At 38.4% G+C, this 19,369-nt stretch overlaps 1 protein-coding gene across 3 annotated transcripts in view; it reads right to left on the reverse strand.

The window, feature by feature from the left end:
* The window catches only part of PAWR (pro-apoptotic WT1 regulator), a 118,111-nt gene that overhangs the window by 26,823 nt on the left and 71,919 nt on the right, over window positions 1-19,369 (reverse strand). For all 3 annotated transcript variants that reach the window (XM_081593173.1, XM_081593174.1, XM_081593175.1), the window contains exons 3-4: window positions 11,841-11,972; window positions 220-254 (exon numbers count right to left, since the gene is read on the reverse strand). In XM_081593173.1, the coding sequence (XP_081449299.1) occupies window positions 220-254; window positions 11,841-11,972 (167 nt within the window). The remainder of the gene's footprint in view (window positions 1-219; window positions 255-11,840; window positions 11,973-19,369) is intronic.

A 19,369-nucleotide genomic window follows, 5' to 3' on the forward strand; every position in this document is an offset into this window, starting at 1 on the left:
GTTTAAATACACAAGTGAAAATATCTCTAAGTTTTCTTTTGCTAAGTTCATCAAACCTTTACAAATTCATGCTGTGTGCAGTTTTCAAAGACTGCACTGTACGTGAGAATAAGATGTGGTCTTCTTACAATGTAATTTCTTTTTAAGAGGACAATTAAGGTTTCTGACATTACACTTACGTCTACAATATGTTCTTAGTCATAACTTAAGGATTCTTACCTTTTGTATCTGCCTGAAACTGTCCTAGACGGCTCCTGTAAAGTAAAAATAACAACACATCAGTTTGGGTATGTGTAAAAGCACACACAATTCCAGACTATATAAAACAATTGATAGAGAATATTGGAACAATTACCATTACTTTTAAAAATTCACATTGCCGATCAAACAAAACAATATTCTACATTTGGTTTTTCAGACAAAACCCATCACTTTTTAAAAATTATATCTTTAATTTGGAAGCATTTAAAAAGCTTAGAAAAGGGTTATCATTCATCAACCAATCTAAACCTTTTTGGAAGTCGAGCATTAAAAAACACAACATATCCCCCTTCTAGTGTTTTCTATGCCCTCAGTTTAAAAAAAAAAAAAAAAGGTGCAATTCACCACAGACATATAATGATTAATGCTTATTTTTTAAAATAACTAAAAATAAAAGGTGAGAAAACACTTTTTATGCTGATTCTAAGCTAGTCCTTTCCCAAAAAAGATAGCTATAAGTTAATATTAAGCATTGGGGTGAGAAAACTTGTTGTTGTTGCTACTTAGTCACTTAAGTCATGTCTGACTCTTTCACAACCCCATCGACTGCAGCTGACAGTCTCCTCTGTCCATGGGATTTCCCAGCCAAGCATACTAGAGTGGGTGGCCATTTCCTTCTCCCAGGGATCAAACCTGCATCTCCTGCTTGGCAGGCGGATTCTTTACCATTGAGCCACCAGGGAAATGGGAAAACTATGTTATCCTGCAACCAACAGTGCACTAATTTCTCTGTTTTGTCTTCTGCAGTTTCATTATAATAACATAATCAAAATTAGGACTTCCCTGGTGGCTCAGATGGTAAAGTTTGCTTGCAATTTAGGAGACCCAGGTTTCATCCCTGGGTCGGGAACATCCCCTGGAGAAGAAAATGGCAATCCACTCCAGTATTCTTGCCTGAAAAATCCCATGGATGGAGGAGCCTGGCAGGCTACAGTCCATGGGGTAGCAAAGAGTTGGACACGACTGAGCAACTAACACATAGTCAAAATTAAATGATAAGTCTTAATTAAAAGATTACAAATCAACTATACGCCTATAATTTTTTTTTTTTAAATTTTTAAATAAGTAAGTCTTTGACTCTGCAACCCCATCGACTGCAGCCAGCCAGATTCCTCTGTCCACAGAATTTTCCAGGCAAAAATACTAGAGTGGGTAGGCATTCCCTTCTCCAGGGCATCTTCCAGATCCAGGGATCAAACCAGATCTCCTGCACCGCAGGCAGATTCTTTACCATGTGAGCCACTAGGGAAGCCCATAAGATGATCAGATTCCAGCCTAAAACAGCAAATACTACATGGTGCAGTAAAGAATGTATCAATATGGGAAAACAAGATAGAAAACAACCATACAGTTATGAGTAAGATTTAGATTCAAGTTCCAACCAGACAGGCCACCCAGTAGTGAGACTGTGGGTACGTTATTTAACTTCCATTAGTCTCAGTTTCTTCATCTCTAAAACAGGAATAAACACAATGTCTACTTTACCAGGCTGTTTTGGGGGTTAAATGAAAGAAGTGATAAAAACAATTAGCAAAACTTCTTTACAACAGGTAAGTAATTTAAAATTGACAGCGAAGGTTTTTTTAAAAACCTGGGATGTGGACAAATCGTCACTGAATTTTCTGAGCAGAACTTTAATAAATCTGACTTAATTCCTCCAAATCAATAAATTCCCATTACAATAGCCTACAAGGAAATGGCATCCCGCTCCAGTATTCTTGCCTGGAAAATTCCATGGACAGAGGAGCCTAGTGGGCTCCAGTCCACGGAGTCACAAAGAGTTGGACATGACTGAGCACACATAGCACACACCAACAGCCTACATCACTTATTTAAATATGACTTTATCGCATTTTTAAGTAATGCGATAAAGGGGTAGCAGGAGTCTCTCACCTTTGATTTCCTTTTCCCCAAAAACCTCAGTATAAACAGTATGCAATAAATATATATTGACGACCTATAGAAATAACTTCCCTGGAAATCTGCAGTTACAGAAAAAGCATCACCTTGGAATTAAAAAGTTGTAGAAAGTAACCAGGTGATATGATACAAGAAGTGCCCATGTGTGTGGGCCTGACCCTTTAACAGGATTACCCCTGGAGAAGCCATGGTTTAACAGTTGGTTCAAAGACATTTTACCCTCCTCTGGGCACCAACTGATCTCATAGCAGGGACAGTAACAAAAGCCTAGCAAGTCAACTGTAAAGAGTTTCTTATCTACCTGTCATTAAACTATCAGACCCTAAAGATAAGACAGATGAATCTTTGTACTCTTACAGCAAACATGTAAAACAGAATTCCTATTTATAAAAATATATCTCTAAGTGAATAACAACAAAGAATATACTTTATAAAATCCAGTTTTTTAAAACTATTTTTGAAACCATAGTAACTAGATTAAAATGTTTAATCCTGGTTATTTAGATAAAGCGGGAAGAAATACTGAAGTTATGTGTACACACTCAAAGCAATGATTTCAAATGCAACTTTTCCCTTTAAGTTTTATAAGTAGTATTCCAATTAATATTTTATCAAGGTTTTCTTTCATAATATTCCCTAATCTTATTATATATGAACTAAAACTTTAGGCACAGACCGTAAAGGATGCCCACCTAAATTAAATATGCATTAGAAAAGATGCTAATGACACAGTAAGATCCAAAACATATACACCTCTCTGATTTTGGTTATAACTGAAATATTTCAAAAAATGACATCACCATGATTATCCAGACTACTTCTTACTGCAATGAAATTAGCATAACTACTAAATAATAAGAGCCTCTGCTGCATTTACTGATTTGTGTATAGTTGATATATTGACTGTAATGGTATGGAGACCTGGCAATAAAAAATATTTCTGAGGCTTCATGTAGCCATTTTACCCTAACATGGTAGAACTAGAGACTAATACACATAAATTTAAATATGTACAGAAATGTGAAATGCAGGATGTTTTTAGCAACACTACATTATAGTGGCATGATACTACTGTTACACTGACCTACCTATAAATGACTTAAAAGTCAGTATTAGACAAATTTCCATTGAAGTATACTATTAATAATAAGTTGTATGTTACTAATTTTTTACATTTCTTACAGCTTTTTAAAAAACAACTAGTCACTTAAAAGGCGATTCCCACGTGGCACAGTGGTAAAGAATCCGCCTGCCAATGCAGGAGATGTGGGTTCAATCCCTGGATAGGGAAGATCCTCTCGAGTAGGAAATGGCAATCCATTCCATTATTCTTGCCTGGAAAAATTCCATGGACAGCAGAGCCTGGCGGGCTACAGTCCATGGGTTTGCAAAGAGTCAGACACAGCTGAGTGACTGAGCACACACAGTCACTTAAAACATATCTCAAGTTTTACAGTATTTGTACAGCTCGTCTGGTACAAGTAATAAAATTATAAACTCAGACATACTTGACCAAATTACTCCATGCTCAAGTCCAAGATATGTAAACAATCAGATTTAAGTCTATTTCTATATAACTAATATTCAATTTAAGATTCTAAAGCAGACCAACACTCTTAAGTTCTTGCTTATTGGTCAGATTTGAAAACTGTTTTTATTAGATTATACATTTTGTAGCTAAATGCTATTTCACAGTGACTCTGGTAACGAAATTTCATTGCTTAACAACCAAATGTTCCTCAAATCAGACAGACTACATTATTGTCAGCAGAGATTGGGAGGGGTGGCAGCCTGCTTCTCATGTATATTCAAAACTGATATTTACAGATGGGAGTTTAAAGCCATCTCTATGCCCTGACAAAAAGACAGAACTGAAATGTTAGATAGAAGGAAAAAAAAATCAACACCTATAGTGCAGTGTAACAGTCCCTTACAATTTTGAGGAGGAAAATGCTTGATGCTTCTATGTATTAAGACAAAATTCTGTACAAATATAACTATAAGCCTCTATATTTCAGGGATCACAAAGACATCCGAGCAAACAGTGATAACTTAACAATTACTATAACTGTTAAAAAGTTGACAATTTTAGTCTAAATGTGGGGGCGGGGGAGAAGAAGCACTTTCAGTATCACTGAAACTGCTTATAAAAAATACAAATGTTAAGACCATACTGGTCTTTAAAGTTTCAAAGACGATGTAATTAGACCTTCAATAACTCCAAAGTCTATTATACTACTTATTTAAAATATACTTTTCCTGAAATAATCTTCCTTGCAATGGGATGGTTTATATTACAAAAGGAAAGGAGAAAGATCTATGTAGAGCTTAGAAAATGTTGGCAAAGCAAACTGGTTTATGTAAGTTTAAATAAAACATTCTGCTTCATTAAAGCTTACAATGCTCAATAAGGAAATCCCTCAAACATTGTCTTTACAGGTGCAATGGGAGATCAGAACTTGTAAAGTATGAACAAATATAAAAGCAAATGTGAAATAAGATCAGACAAATACAGGCCCAGTAGAATATACTAAAATAATACTGAAGTTATTCAAATTTATTTGAGCCCTCAGTAAAACTATTGTATACCATGTTAACTGACTTTCAGGACTAAATTAAAACACCTATACTGGTATACCAGAGAAGGCAATGGCACCCCACTCCAGTACTCTTGCCTGGAAAATCCCATGGATGGAGGAGCCTGGTAGGCTACAGTCCATGGGGTCGCTAAGAGTCGGACACGACTGAGCGACTTCACTTTCACTTTTCCCTTTCATGCACTGGAGAAAGAAATGGCAACCCACTCCAGTATTCTTGCCTGGAGAATCCTAGGGATGGTAGAGCCTGGTGAGCTGCCGTCTATGGGGTCGCACAGAGTCGGACACGACTGAAGCGACTTAGCATAGCATACTGGTATACACAATGTATTGATACTAAGATACAAAGTTGAAGATGAATGAAGAATGGAATACCTGTAATGTATAACTGATAAAATAACTTAAAAATGAAAATAAGAAAACTGAACAGAATGTACATACAGCAGGGGAACTTGGCCTGGTATGAGAAATCAGAGCCTGAGCAGAATGATGAGAGGTAGACAAAGCGGGAAAGGGAAGTCAGGTTATCAGGCCTGAGGAGAGGTCAGAAAGGGAGCCCCATGAAGGGATGCTGGGAGCCCCAAACAGAGCGTGAGGGCATGATGGTCATCCATGGAGCAGGGTGGCCCAAAATGGGGATTTTGTCCATAAGGGTAAAGAAGGTATCCCCTCGAAGAGGTGGTCTGGCATGGAAAATTCCCAGCCTGTGTAGGGTGTGGAGAGGATCTCTGCAGGGAATGACCAGGGGAGATGTGCTAGAGCCCACATAAACAGGATGAAGAGAGTATCCACAGAGTGGCAGCCTGGCCTGGGTGGGTCAAAACCCAATCAGGTTGATAGGGCATCCCCATGGAGGAGTAATCCAGCATGAGGTCTCAGTCTGAGCAGGGCAAAGAAAGACCCGAGTGAAGAGCAGCCCATCATGGGACAGCAGGAGCTAAGCAGGGTGAGCAGGGAATCCACAGGGGGAATGACCTGCTATGAGGAGTCAGAACTCAAGCAGGGTAAAGAGGGTACTCTGCAGCCTCACAAGGGAACAGCCAAGCTGGGAAAAAAGTGAAGAGTGTTCATGCACAAGGTAAAGCCAATGTGTGACGTCAAAACCCACTTGCGGTGAGGAGGGCATCAGTATGCAGGAGGAGTGACAATGGGAGAGAGGTTACACACAGGCGAATTGAATAAATAAGAAAATATGTTAAGAATAATGTGAAACAGGTTACCCAGTGTCAGAAAAGGGAGTTACAAATACTAGACTAAGCCTTGCGATGTTAGATTATAATTGGCCATACTGGTATAAATTAGTTTCAATATCTACATAAATAGATGTAGCTAGCTAGCTAGGTGAGTAAGCAGCAAACAGATATGTATACATATGTATGTGCATATATACACATACAGTACGTCTGTACACAGAGAAGGACTAGGAACAGTGCCACCTCAACAACATGAACAACTACAGCCCAGACCTTGGCTTCATAATATCACTTTCAATAAAAGAAATGAGAGCTACTTAGAGACACAGCTGCTTTCAAGGCTGGAGTAAGAAAGCTCCAGATGAGTCTGCAATACCTTATTATGCCAGAAAACAAAGAAGTATTCCAAGAAAGAGAGAGATGCAGCAAACGATACAAAAGGTTAAAGGGGCTCCCACTGGCCAAATCTGGGATAATGTGAATATTAAAATAAACAGTGATGGTGTGGTAGAGCAAACTCAGGGAGATACTGAAAGACAGGGAAGCTTGGCGTGCTGCAGTTCATGGGGCTGCAAGGAGTCAGAGAAGACTTAGCAACTGAACAACAACAAGGTAAAATAATGACCTTCAAAGATGTTCACATCTTAATCTCTAAAATCTTCAAACATATTAGGTTACATAGCAAAGGGAAATTAAGGTTGCTAATCAATGACCTTAAATAGGGAGATTATACTGGGTTATCTAATGGGCCCATTGTAATCACAATGGTCACTCAAAGTGGAAGAAAGAGGCAGAAAGTCAGAGGGAGATAGAGCAAAGCAGAAAAGTCACAATTTTGACTTTGAAGAAGGAAGAGGGAGAAGGAATTCAGGTAGCTGTGAAGAGCTGGAAGAGGCAAGGAAATGGATTCTCTCCTACAGCATCCAAAAAGGAATGTAGTCCTGATTTTATCCTTTGATTTTGGTCCATAATTGTACTGGCCCAATGAGACCGCCAACTTAAAAACACTGTAAGTTGATAAATTTGTGTTGTTTTAAGATAAGAAATTTGTGGCAATTAAGCTAATACAGATTTTAAGAATGTAAAACCCATCAGGTAAAATGGGTAGTAGTGAGTTTGATACAGATATACAGATATAAATAGATGACAGACAAATGGATACAGACAATAGAGAGTTTGATGGAGACAAAGATATCTACATGGTTCAGAGAACTTATCCACAAAATATTTATTAAGAAGCAACAGGGAAGCCTGGCAAATACTACCTTAATCACATGACCAAAGTGATTATTATCAGCAATGGAACAAATTAAAATCATGTGTCACCTGATAGACCACACACTGAGAAAAACACAGCATCAATTCTGTTATATTCCTGACAAAGACACACAACATGAATCTAATCATAAGTAAATATTAGATAACCCAAATTGAAGGTCATATGACAAAAATAAATGACCTATAATCTTAAAAAGTGTTAAGATTAAGAAAGCTAAAGACTGCATCAAACTAAAGGAAACTAAGGAGATACAGCAACTAAACAGAATATGTGATTCTGAACTAGACCCTTTTGCTATAATTTAGGATATGACTGGGGCAACTGGTGAAACTTGATGGTATCTGAATAAACTAGATGGTAAAAAAAATGTGTCAATGTCAACTTTAATTTTCTTGAAGAGCTATGTTGCAGTTATGCAGGAGATCTTCTCTGTAGAAAACACACAGTGAAGTATTGAGGGTAGTAAGGCATCAAGTTAGCACCTTACTCTCAAACATTTTAAGGGGAAAAGAAATTCTCTACACAGTACTTGTAACTTTTCAGTTAGCTTGAGAATGTTTTAAAAGGAAAATCAATAAATGAATCAAAGAAAGAAGTAAAATAAAATTCATAAATGCCCTCTCACAAAATCCTCTTGATTACATAAACTGATAAACTTTTCTTCATAAGTAATTTAGGCAGTATGTTGAGAAATTTTTAGTCTTAAATATGCATTATGGGGAATTCCCTGGTGGTCCCTTGTGGCTCAGCTGGTAAAGAATCCACCTGCAATGCAGGAAACCTGGGTTCGATCCCTGGGTTGGGAAGATCCCCTCTGGAGAAGGGAAAGGCTGCCCACTCCATTATTCTGGCCTGGAGAATTCCATGGACTATATATACAGTCCATGGTGTCACAGAGTCAGACACGACTGAGTAACTTCCACTTTCACTGGTGATCCAGTAATTAAGATTTTGTGCTTCCACTGTAGGAAGAACCGGTTCGATCTCTAGTGGGGAACTAAGATCCCGCAAGTCATGAGGGATAGCTAATAAATAATTTTTAAAAATTGTTACAACCTTTGACCCAGTAGGTTTATCTCTGATAATCTGGCCAAAGTAAATAATTCAAAACAAGTTCAATTTACATAGATGCTAATTTCAGTAGTACTCATAATAGTAAAAATGTTTAACCACTGAGGAATCCTATTAATGGGAAATTTGTGTCAACTACTGTTTACATTAAAAAAGAAAATTCTATGCCAGTGAAAATAATATATAAAGAGATTTGAATAACATGAAAAAAATGTTCATGCTTTAACACCTACAAAGAGAATTTTGGGAATATCTTCAAAATTACAAACATGTATTCCTTTTAACTCAGAAATTCCAGTGCTAGAGTTTTATCCTACTGATTTATACACACATATACAAAAGACTGTAAGTTTCTTATATATTGAAAGGTTTTTTACCACTACATTGTTTGCAGCATCAAAAACTTACATGTTTCAACTAAATGACCATCAAGTCAGAAAAATTATGACACATCTATAAAATAGGATATTCTGTGGTTACAAAAAAGATAATAAGGAAGCTCTTTATGTACTATTGCAGAAGTCTCTCTACAATATTAAATAAAAAGAACAAGCTGCAAGAGTGTGCCTAAAATTAGGAATATATATATTATACACACACACACACACAGAAACATAAATTTGTCTCTGGACTACCTTGAGAAGAATCTACAAGAAAAGAAAGCACTAGTTGCCTCCAAAGAAGGTGACCAGGTAGCTGAGAGAGACTTTTTACTATTTGATTACTTTCTATGCTTTCTGCATTTTTTAGCATGTGACAATATGTTTCCTTTTAAATTAATTAGGCCTAATGTTTAAAATTTAATAAGTTTATAAAAATACATAAAGAAAGGTACTTTCCTGTCTTTCACATTTTCTTTTTTTTCAAGTTTTCCAATGATCCTGTATTATTTAATCAGAGATTTAATATATTACTTTAAAAACTGACAGGATTAGGCATGACTACCTAGGGAAAAACGTGGTTAAAATGTGTAAAATCATAGGTAAAAATAAAAGAAAAACTTTTAAAGGCTCATATTACTACTCCTCCATATTATTTGAAAAAAGCCGAACAGAAACTTAAATACTCTAACCTTTTATAAAGCATACTGTTACCCCAAATCCATGTTCCCATTTCATCCTTCATTTCAAAAGATCTGTTCCGCTGAATGGCTAAGATCCACATGTGCCCTGTGTGCTCAGCTGTGTCGGACTCGTGGTGGCCCCGTGGACTGCCAGGCTCCTCTGCCCATGGGATTTCCCAGGGAAGAACACTAGAGTGGGTTGCCATCTCCTCCTCCAGGGAGTCTTCCCGACCCAGGGATGGAACCTGGGTCTCTTGTGTCTCCTGCAGTGGTAGGTAGATTCTTTACCACTGTGCTACCACATAGATAATGCTAAGAAACAATGTCTTTCTCTCCGGTCTGTTCAAAAAAAAGAAAGCCTTAAAACAACCAATGAAGACTTCCTTGGTGGTCCAGTGATTAAGAATCTGCCTCCCAATACAGGGGACATGGGTTCCATCCCTGGTCCAGGAAGACTGCACATGCTGCAGGATGACCAAGTCCACTCAGAACAACTCCTGAGCCTGAGCGCCCTAGTCCAGTGCTCTACAACAAGAGCCGCCTCCACAAGACGACTGCGCACCACGCCCAGAGAGGAGCCACCGCCTGCCACCACGAGAGGAGCATGCATGCGGCAATGGAGACCCAGTGCAGCCATAAGCACATGATATATTTTTAAAAATGCCAATATTTTCTTTGTTTATTGTTTTTGAAGTTGGAATGATAAATAAAATCTATCCTATCTTAGGAGTAACAGAATATGTGAGTTTAGGTAGTAACGCAGAGAGAGGCCAACTATGTAGACAGACGAGTTCTTGTCCCCATTCCAACTTCAATATGGCAATCTGCAATCCATGGCAGACTCTTTGCTTCTCTTTCATTCTAAGCACACAGCCTGAAAAATAGATACTTAAAACCAAGATCACCAGTGAGTCACATCCTAATTGGTAATGAAACAAATAAAAATGAGAGAAATGAAGGGCAGATCTAGGAAGAGACTAGTAAAGCTGTGGAAAGAAGTTAAACTGCAAGAGACTATCAGTTGACACTTCTCCGTATCTGGGTTTAAACCTGGGAACAAGCTAACCACTAGGCTCCCCAGCTTTGAAAGGGTAAGGACTTCATTCAATAGAAATAAATCAGCTCTCTTTCCAAAAGTTGCTGCCTGATGTTAAGTGACATGACCAAGAACTGAAAGGAGGTCTAGATTCTTAATCAAAATGTTATATTGTCTCTATCCTAACAAATTAAGCCTATTTCTTCACCTGAACTATGTACAGGTTTCATTTCAACTTTGTTGTGATACACAAAGGATACAAAAATAGTTTAATATAATAGGGTACTAGTTCTCCTAGTAGTAGCAACTGCGATACAGGGGAACAGACAAACCTGTGTTACTCTACCATTCACCACATCAATATCTGTCTCAAAGAGAAGAGGAAAGAGAAGTTTTCCATTCATATCCAAACTACTTCAAAATATTTTGCAACTTTCAGCCAAATGCCTTCTATTATAACCCTGCAAGTTAATAGACAAGTTTATATTTCATCTTTTTTCATCAATAAAATAGGGAGATGTATGTACTGCTTGGAAACCCCTTTTAAAGTGGTATCATAATAAAATGCATTAAAAAAAAATCAAATGCTGAAAAGACAACATGGTAGCTTATCATCTCAAAATATCATTAAATTAATTTAAGATTAAATATATACAGATCATTCCCAAATGACAGTTTGTATGGAATGATTCTGCAGAGCAATCTGCTTTAAACCGAGGCACTCCAATGCCAACATCCCCCAATTCTCTGTGCCATAAGAAGCCAAGATATGGAGAAGGAAATGGCAACCCACTCCAGTATTCTTGCCTGGAAAAGTCCATGGACAGAGAAGCCTGGTGGGCTGCAGTCCATGGGGTTACATGACTGAGCACGCGTGCATGAGGGTGGAGGGAAATGGGTTGGTAGCAATAAACTGGTAGAACTAAAAAAAAAAAAAAAAGAAGCCAAGATAACAGCTAATTTGAAACTAACAAAAATTTTCTTTTAAAAAGTATTTTATAATTACACAGAAACATTGATGTTTCTGGCAATTCACAATACTACATATTGTGTTTTATTATGTTTAAATATTTCACTTGCTATGTAATTCTAAAGCAAATATCAGCCGAGAACAGAACTATTTACTAATCCTTACTTCTTTAAGAGCAAAAAAGCTAATTACTTTTCCTGGTTATTTTCACAATGGCTACTGTTTAAACCTGCTTGGTTAATCAGTAAATATTCATTGATCAGGATCTAAGGACCAAATATTGCTTACATCAAAAGGTATTTAGACATAAGGAAAATCATAGTTAAATTCATTTAAAGTACTTCAGTGGAGCTGATGCAATTAAAATAAAATTGGAAAAATTATTAACAGTAACTTAAAAAAACTATTGTTAAAATAGCTAGTGACATTCTAGAATTTTTAAATACTCACTTGTTGCAGATAAGAACTTCCTGGATCTAACAAGCTTACAGCCTCATTTTGTATCGTGTTCTGTTGTGTAATCGTATCTTCTCGTTTCCGCTCTTTCTGCCCAGCTTCATCATCTTCATATTCATCTAAGCACTGAAAGAAAGAATAGTTTTCATTTTATTTCTATATAATATTAATAAAATGTGTTAATAGTATGTGAAGATAAATTTGATAGCAAATAGAAATATGGAGCATTCAGAAACTACACAATGAAAGTGTTCAACAACAGGTGCATTTAATTCCGATAAAATAAATTATCTGCTTAAAACCCAAACCTCCACATTTACACCCCTGTCAACATCTTTTTTGAGGCTCTAACCACTAGTGACAGAGTTTGCTTAAAGCTAGGGTTCATTTATTCTCTATCACTCTATCTTCAAGTAAAGGGACTGTGTACCTTAAAGTACTTTTTGGAGGGTAATAAAAGATACAGCACACAGACATAGAATGGAGAATCTAATGAGAAGATGTGTACACATGTGTGTGTATGTGCACAGATAACTCGCCCTTTGTCTACCTTAGTAGTACCTATGAGTATTTCCACTTCAAGAGTAAGTTTTCAACAAAAGACTCAGTTCAGTTCAGTCGCTCAGTTGTGTCCGACTCTTTGCAACACCATGAATCGCAGCACGCCAGGCCTCCCTGTCCATCACCAACTCCCTGAGTCCACCCAAACCCATGCCCATCGAGTCGATGATGCCATCCAGCCATTTCATCCTCTGTCGTCCCCTTCTCCTCCTGCCCTCAATCTTTCCCAGCATCAGGGTCTTTTCAAATGAGTCAGCTCTTCACATCAGGTGATCAAAGTATTGGAGTTTCAGCTTCAACATCAGTCCTTCCAATGAACACCCAGGACTATCTCCTTTAGGATGGACTGGTTGGATCTCCTTGCAGTCCAAGAGACTTTCAAGAGTCTTCTCCAACACCACAGTGCAAAAGCATCAATTCTTCGGTGCTCAGCTTTCTTTATAGTCCAACTCGCACATCCATATATGACCACTGGAAAAACCATAGCCTTGACTAGACGGACCTTTGCTGGCAAAGTAATGTCTCTGCTTTTTAATATGCTGTCCAAGCTGGTCATAACTTTCCTTCCAAGGAGTAAGCATCTTTTAATTTCATGGCTGCCGTCACCATCTGCAGTGATTTTGGAGCCCAGAAAAATAAAGTCAGCCACTGTTTCCACTGTTTTCCCATCTATCTGCCATGAAGTGATGGGATTGGATGCCATGATCTTAGTTTTCCGAATGTTGAGCTTTAAGCCAACTTTTTCACTCTCCACTTTCACTTTCATCAAGAGGCTCTTTAGTTCTTCACTTTCTGCCATAAGGGTGGTGTCATCTGCGTATCTGAGGTTATTGATATTTCTCCCGGCAATCTTGATTCCAGCTTGTGCTTCATCCAGCCCAGCGTTTCTCATGATGTACTCTGCATATAAGTTAAATAAGCAGGGTGACAATATACAGCCTTGACGGACTCCTTTTCCTATTTGGAACCAGTCTGTTGTTCCATGTCCAGTTCTAACTATTGCTTCCTGACCTGCATACAGGTTTCTCAAGAGGCAGGTCAGGCGGTCTGGTATTCCCATCTCTTTCAGGATTTTATACAATTTATTGTGATCCACACAGTCAAAGGCTTTGGCATAGTCAATGAAGCAGAAATAGATGTTTTTCTGGTACTCTCTTGCTTTTTCAATGATCCATTGGATGTTGGCAATTTGATCTCTGGTTTCTCTGCCTTTTCTAAAACCAACTTGCACATCTGGAAGTTCACGGTTCACGTATTGCCGAAGCCTGGCTTGGAGAATTTTAAGCATTACTTTACTAGCATGTGAGATGAGTGCAATTGTGTGGTAGTTGGAGCATTCTTTGGCATTGCCTTTCTTTGGGATTGGAATGAAAACTGACCTTTTCCAGTCCTGTGGCCACTGCTGAGTTTTCCATATTTGTTGGCATATTGAGTGCAGCACTTTCACAGTGTCATCTTTCAGGATTTGAAATAGCTCAACTGGAATTTCATCACCTCCACTAGCTTTGTTTGTAGTGATGCTTCCTAAGGCCCACTTGACTTCACATTCCAGGATGTCTGGCTCTAGATGAGTGATCACACCATCATGATTGTCTGGGTCTTGAAGAACTTTTTTGTACAATTCTTCTGTGTATTCTTGACACCTCTTCTTAATATCTTCTGCTTCTGTTAGGTCCCTACCATTTCTGTCCCTTATTGAGCCCATCTTTGCATGAAATGTTCCCTTGGTATCTCTAATTTTCTTGAGAAGATCTCTAGTCTTTCCCATTCTATTGTTTTCCTCTATTTCTTTGCATTTATCACTGAGGAAGGCTTTCTTCTCTCTCCTTGCTATTCTTTGGAACTCTGCATTCAAATGGGTATATCTTTCCTTTTCTCCTTTGCTTTTCGCTTCCCGTCTTTTCACAGCTATTTGTAAGGCCTCCTCAGACAGCCATTTTGCTTTTTTGCATTTCTTTTTCTTGGGGATGGTCTTGATTCCTGCCTCCTGTACAATGTCACGAACCTCCATCCGTAGTTCATCAGGTTTTCTGTCTATCAGATCTAGTCCTTTACTATTTCTCACGTCTACTGTACAGTCATAAGGGATTTGATTTAGGTCATACCTGAATGGTCTAGTGGTTTTCTCCACTTTCTTCAATTTCAGTCTGAATTTGGCATTAAGGAGTTCATGATCTGAGCCACAGTCAGCTCTCGGTCTTGTTTTTGCTGACTGTATAGAGCTTCTCCATCTTTGGCTGCAAAGAATATAATCAATTTAATTTCGGTGTTGACCATCTGGTGATATCCATGTGTAGAGTCTTCTCTTGTGTTGCTGGAAGAGGATGTTCGCTATGACCAGTGCATTCTCTTGGCAGAACTCTATTAGCCTTTGCCCTGCTTCATTCTGTACTCAGTAGAACTTGTAACTTAAAAAATGACTTTAATTTGGAATTGCAAATACAGAAAAAAGAATTTCAGATGATGGGAAGAGCATATGGAAAAGCTTGCATGAATAAAGCGCTGTTTAAAAAATTGAATCAACACCTGCATTACCTACCTCCAGGCTTCATACATGAGGGGTGTGGTGGGCGGGGGGTGGGACAAAAACCCACAAACAAAAACAAAACTCTATCCATTACACCCAATGTGAAATGGTGGTCATCTAATCCTTGTATCTGAACACATTCTTAACCAATACAGTGCCTTTTTGTGTTCTATAAGAGACAAAAAATAAATAATATCTTTGCAGGCACTCTGAGATATACCAATGGCAGAATGGCAGGAAAAACAACAGGATTTACATATTGTACACAGAGAAAAGAAAGACTGAAGCCACTGTGCAAACCAAGGATCACTGGAGCTTATGGTATAGGAGAACACAGAAAATCAGCAGCATATTCACACGGGGCCATGGTGGGCAATACGGAAGAAGCATCTGTCTGAGACGCAGTCTTAAATCAAGATGTTATGGAGAGAAAGCTGGGGGATGGAAGGGAAGGGATGAATTACAGAAACAAGTAGGTTGAGATTCCAGAAAATGTTCAGGGTCTCTGCTGTAATGCAACTAACTGTGTGTACAGGTGTCACCTAGCCTCATCTCCTCACCCTGTGGGAACTGGGGCTTAGGTAACTAGTACAAGAAATATGATAAGACTGTGGCTGCTGCTATTGCTGTAACAAATTGTTCCTGACTCTGACCCAGGAGACCAGTGTCTTCTACCAGGATCCAGGAACCCACAGGAGGCTAACTCATTAGCCTGTGAGAGGCTAAGATCTTAGATCCTTTAAAGTTCTTGACAGAGGTAACAGAAAGGCATATGCTCTGTTCACAAAGAAATAACAGACAATAAATAGCCTTAGAAGTCTGTAGTAATCATTACATAACATGGAAAGATGTTCTAGTGACACAATTCCCTGGAATATAAATAAAACATGACCAAGATTGACTTGGGGCAGGAACTTGTACCAGCAATTCAGAGTTCTGATTAATAAGGACAGAGACCAAAAGTGGAAAGACTAGTTAAACAACACAGTAGGCAATGTGGTCCTATGAAAAATGATTGATAAAATCAGGAATTCCCTGTCAATCCAGTGGTTAAGACTCAGCGCTTTCACTGCTGGGGCCCACATTCAATCCCTGGTTGGGGAACTAAGATCCCACAAGCCATGCAGCAGGGGGAGAAAAAAAAAGATATATCTGAGGTAGGAAACAGACTCAATAAAAGAAATCTAGTAAAGGGTACCAAAGTTTAAGAAATTAGTACTGATTAGAAGAAGAAGAATTTCTCTTAGGACTTTTAAAAAGACTTTTTCAAACCAACAGATAAATGTTTTATGCTAAAATAACAACAAAATTTAAAAGCAAAGCCATTCTTAAGACATTGATGTCCACTATCAACACAGATGTTAACATCACTCTGGAAGTACTACCTGATAAAACTAGGGAAGAAGACTAAGAGATTTCAGCATTAGAAACAAATTTTCATCATTTCTAGTGCATGAAAACTTATGATAAAGATCTTGGAAAAGAGAAAGGAGTAGAGAAATTCCTCAACAGATAGTACCAAGAGGTCAACAGCGGCTTCCCAGGGGGGCGCTAGTGGTAAAGAATCTGCCTGCCAATGCAAGTGATGCAAGAGACACAGGTTCAATCCCTGGGTCAGGAAGATCCCTGGAGAAGGAAATGGCAACCCACTCCAGTATTCTTGCCTGGAAAATTCCATGGACAGAGGAGCCTGGCAGATTACAGTTCATGGGGTCGCAAAGAGTCGGACACAACTGAGCAACTAACACTTTCACTTCACAAAGAAAGAAATGTTAGTGTAGGTATTAGAATGAGTTCTATGTTAGATTAAAAAACTATAAGAACTTGGATTTTGGAATCTGAGAGACCAAGATTCAGATTCCAGGTTGGTCACTAAAATAGTAATAGCATCTACTAATAACTGAATATTGTTTAGGTGTGTAGACCACTGTTAAGCACTGACAGCTAGTATTTCAAACACAGGTAATTTTCACAAAAATCATAGGAGGTGTGTACTACTTTATATAAGAAGAATGTGAGGATTAGAATTAAGTAAGAGGCTGAAGGACACAAAGTTGTTGAGGGGTGCAGTCAGACCTCCAACCCAAGCAGTTTAAAGACAAACCACAAACTCAATTTTCCAACTACCAGGTATAACCTATTTATCAGTCATGAAATCCATTTAGTGCATCATGACCCAGAGTTCAAACAAACAAAAAGAACAGAAAATATCAGTGAGCACTTTTCAGTGGAACTTTGATTTCATACTATTTGTGAGGGTCTTAGGTCACTTTGCAGAACACAGAATTACTACAAGTTACAGGAAAAATGGAGTAGCTAAGAACTAACCAATGTCGTAGCTGGATAACAGTTATATAAAGATTCATCTACTCTATAGTCCCGTATATGTTAATATTTTTACCTTTTTTTTTTTTTTTTCATTTTAGAAGGACTTCCAGGAATTCTATCAGGTCTCATTTCCATGTTTACTTCAGTCACTGACAGCAGACCAAACTTCCCCAGGTCTCACCCAACACTAGCACAGACTCTTCTTTCCATACTGCCTGGTACATTCCTTAATCTGACCCAATCCTTTGTCCCTCCTCTCCCTTCTAAATCATTCCTTAGTGCCCTCTGGAATTCCTGCTGATTAACATTTTGCTTGTCTCAGCTACAGAATGAAACCTAGTTGGCTCCTTGAAAAAGACCTTTCCCCAGTAAGTTTCACTCAACTTGAAGCTATTTGTTTTTGAAGTTCTTTCATACCTTTGGGCCTGGTGAAAGGATACCCTATTCTTTGACTGTTTCTCTGATCAATGATTCTTATTCAGTCAATACCACTCCCTAAGAAGCAGCCAATTTTGTGGAGGAATTTCTGCTCATGTGGATAATTAAAAAAAAAAAAATTACTTGTTTATGGATCAGAAGCATGAAATGGATATCTTACATTTGAAAAATTAGTCCCTCTAAGAAAGAACTGACTCACATCCCATACAAATGTAGACTGTAATACTGAACAGTCATGCAGAAGAAAAATCTATTTGTAATTTAGTCAGTTCAGTTCAGTCACTCAGCTGTGTCCAACTCTTTGTGATCCCGTGGACTGCAGAATGCCAGGCCTCCCTGTCCATCACCAACTCCCAGAGCTTACTCAAACCCATGCCCATCGAGTCGGCAATGCCATCCAACTATCTTATCCTCTGTCATCCCTTTTCCTCCTGTCCTCAATCTTTCCCAGCATCAGGATCTTTTCCAATGAGTCAGCTCTTCGCATCAGGTGGCCAAACTTTTGGAGTTTCAGCTTCAGCATCTGTCCTTCCAATGAATGCTCAGGACTGGTTTCCTTTAGGATGGACTGGATGGATCTCCTTTCAGTCCAAGGGACTCTCAAGAGTCTTCTCCAACACCACAGTTCAAAAGCATCAATTTTTCAGTGCTCAGTTTTCTTTATAGTCCAACTCTCACATCCATACATGACCACCGGAAAAACCACAGCTTTGACTTAGATGGGCCTTTGTTGACAAAGTAATGTTTCTGCTTTTTAATATGCTGTCTAGGTTGGTCATCGGAGAAGGCAATGGCACCCCATTCCAGTACTCTTGCCTGGAAAATCCCATGGATGGAGGAGCCTGGTAGGCTGCAGTCCATGGGGTTGCACAGAGTCGGACACGACTGAGGTGACTTAGCAGTAGCAGGTTGGTCATAGCTTTTCTTCCAAGGAGCGTTTTTTAATTTCATGGCTGCAGTCACCATCCACAGTGATCTTGGAGCACAAAAATTACCTGAGCCTAAACACATTTTATAGGGGTGGGGGGAGGATGTTAGGGGTGGAGGTTTCAGGATTTTAAAATACATACAGATTTTTTTCCAGGAAGATAACTAACCTTTAAAAGCGGAGAATAAGATATTTCATTTTTGTTAATAATCTTATTTTTTTTAAGTTGCTCAACATTTTGGAAAATGTCACTGGCAGCAAAGCTATTTGTGGTATTTGACTCATTAATAAGGCACACTTTAATCAGTCCAAGAAAAGGTTTTTAATATATCAAACATTTAATAAGTTCAAAGATGAAAATAACAAAAGAGGACCCATTTCACGATAGCTTTTCACTACCAGTTTTAAAAAGGAGACTCCCACAGAATTCAGGAATTCAGAAAAAAGCAACCAACATATCATTTGCCTACTTTAAACACAATATGTATTAACTTATTTCTTCTTTCTTCACAATAACCTTTTTAAATGCTGATTTATGGGGTCGCAAAGAGTCAAACCCGACTGAGCAACTGAACTGAAACTGAATATACAGAGAGGGGCTTCCCAGGCGACACTAATGGTAAAGAACCTGCCGACCAATGGAGGAGACAGAAGAGATGCAGGTTCGATCCCTGGGTCAGCAAGATCTCCTGGAGGAGACCATGGCAACCTACTCCAGTATTCTTGCCTAGAGAATCCCAG

The sequence above is a fragment of the Giraffa tippelskirchi genome, chromosome 4, assembly GCF_054371585.1.
Source record: "Giraffa tippelskirchi isolate mGirTip1 chromosome 4, T2T-mGirTip1v1.2.pri, whole genome shotgun sequence".
NCBI classification, from domain to species: Eukaryota; Metazoa; Chordata; class Mammalia; order Artiodactyla; family Giraffidae; genus Giraffa; species Giraffa tippelskirchi.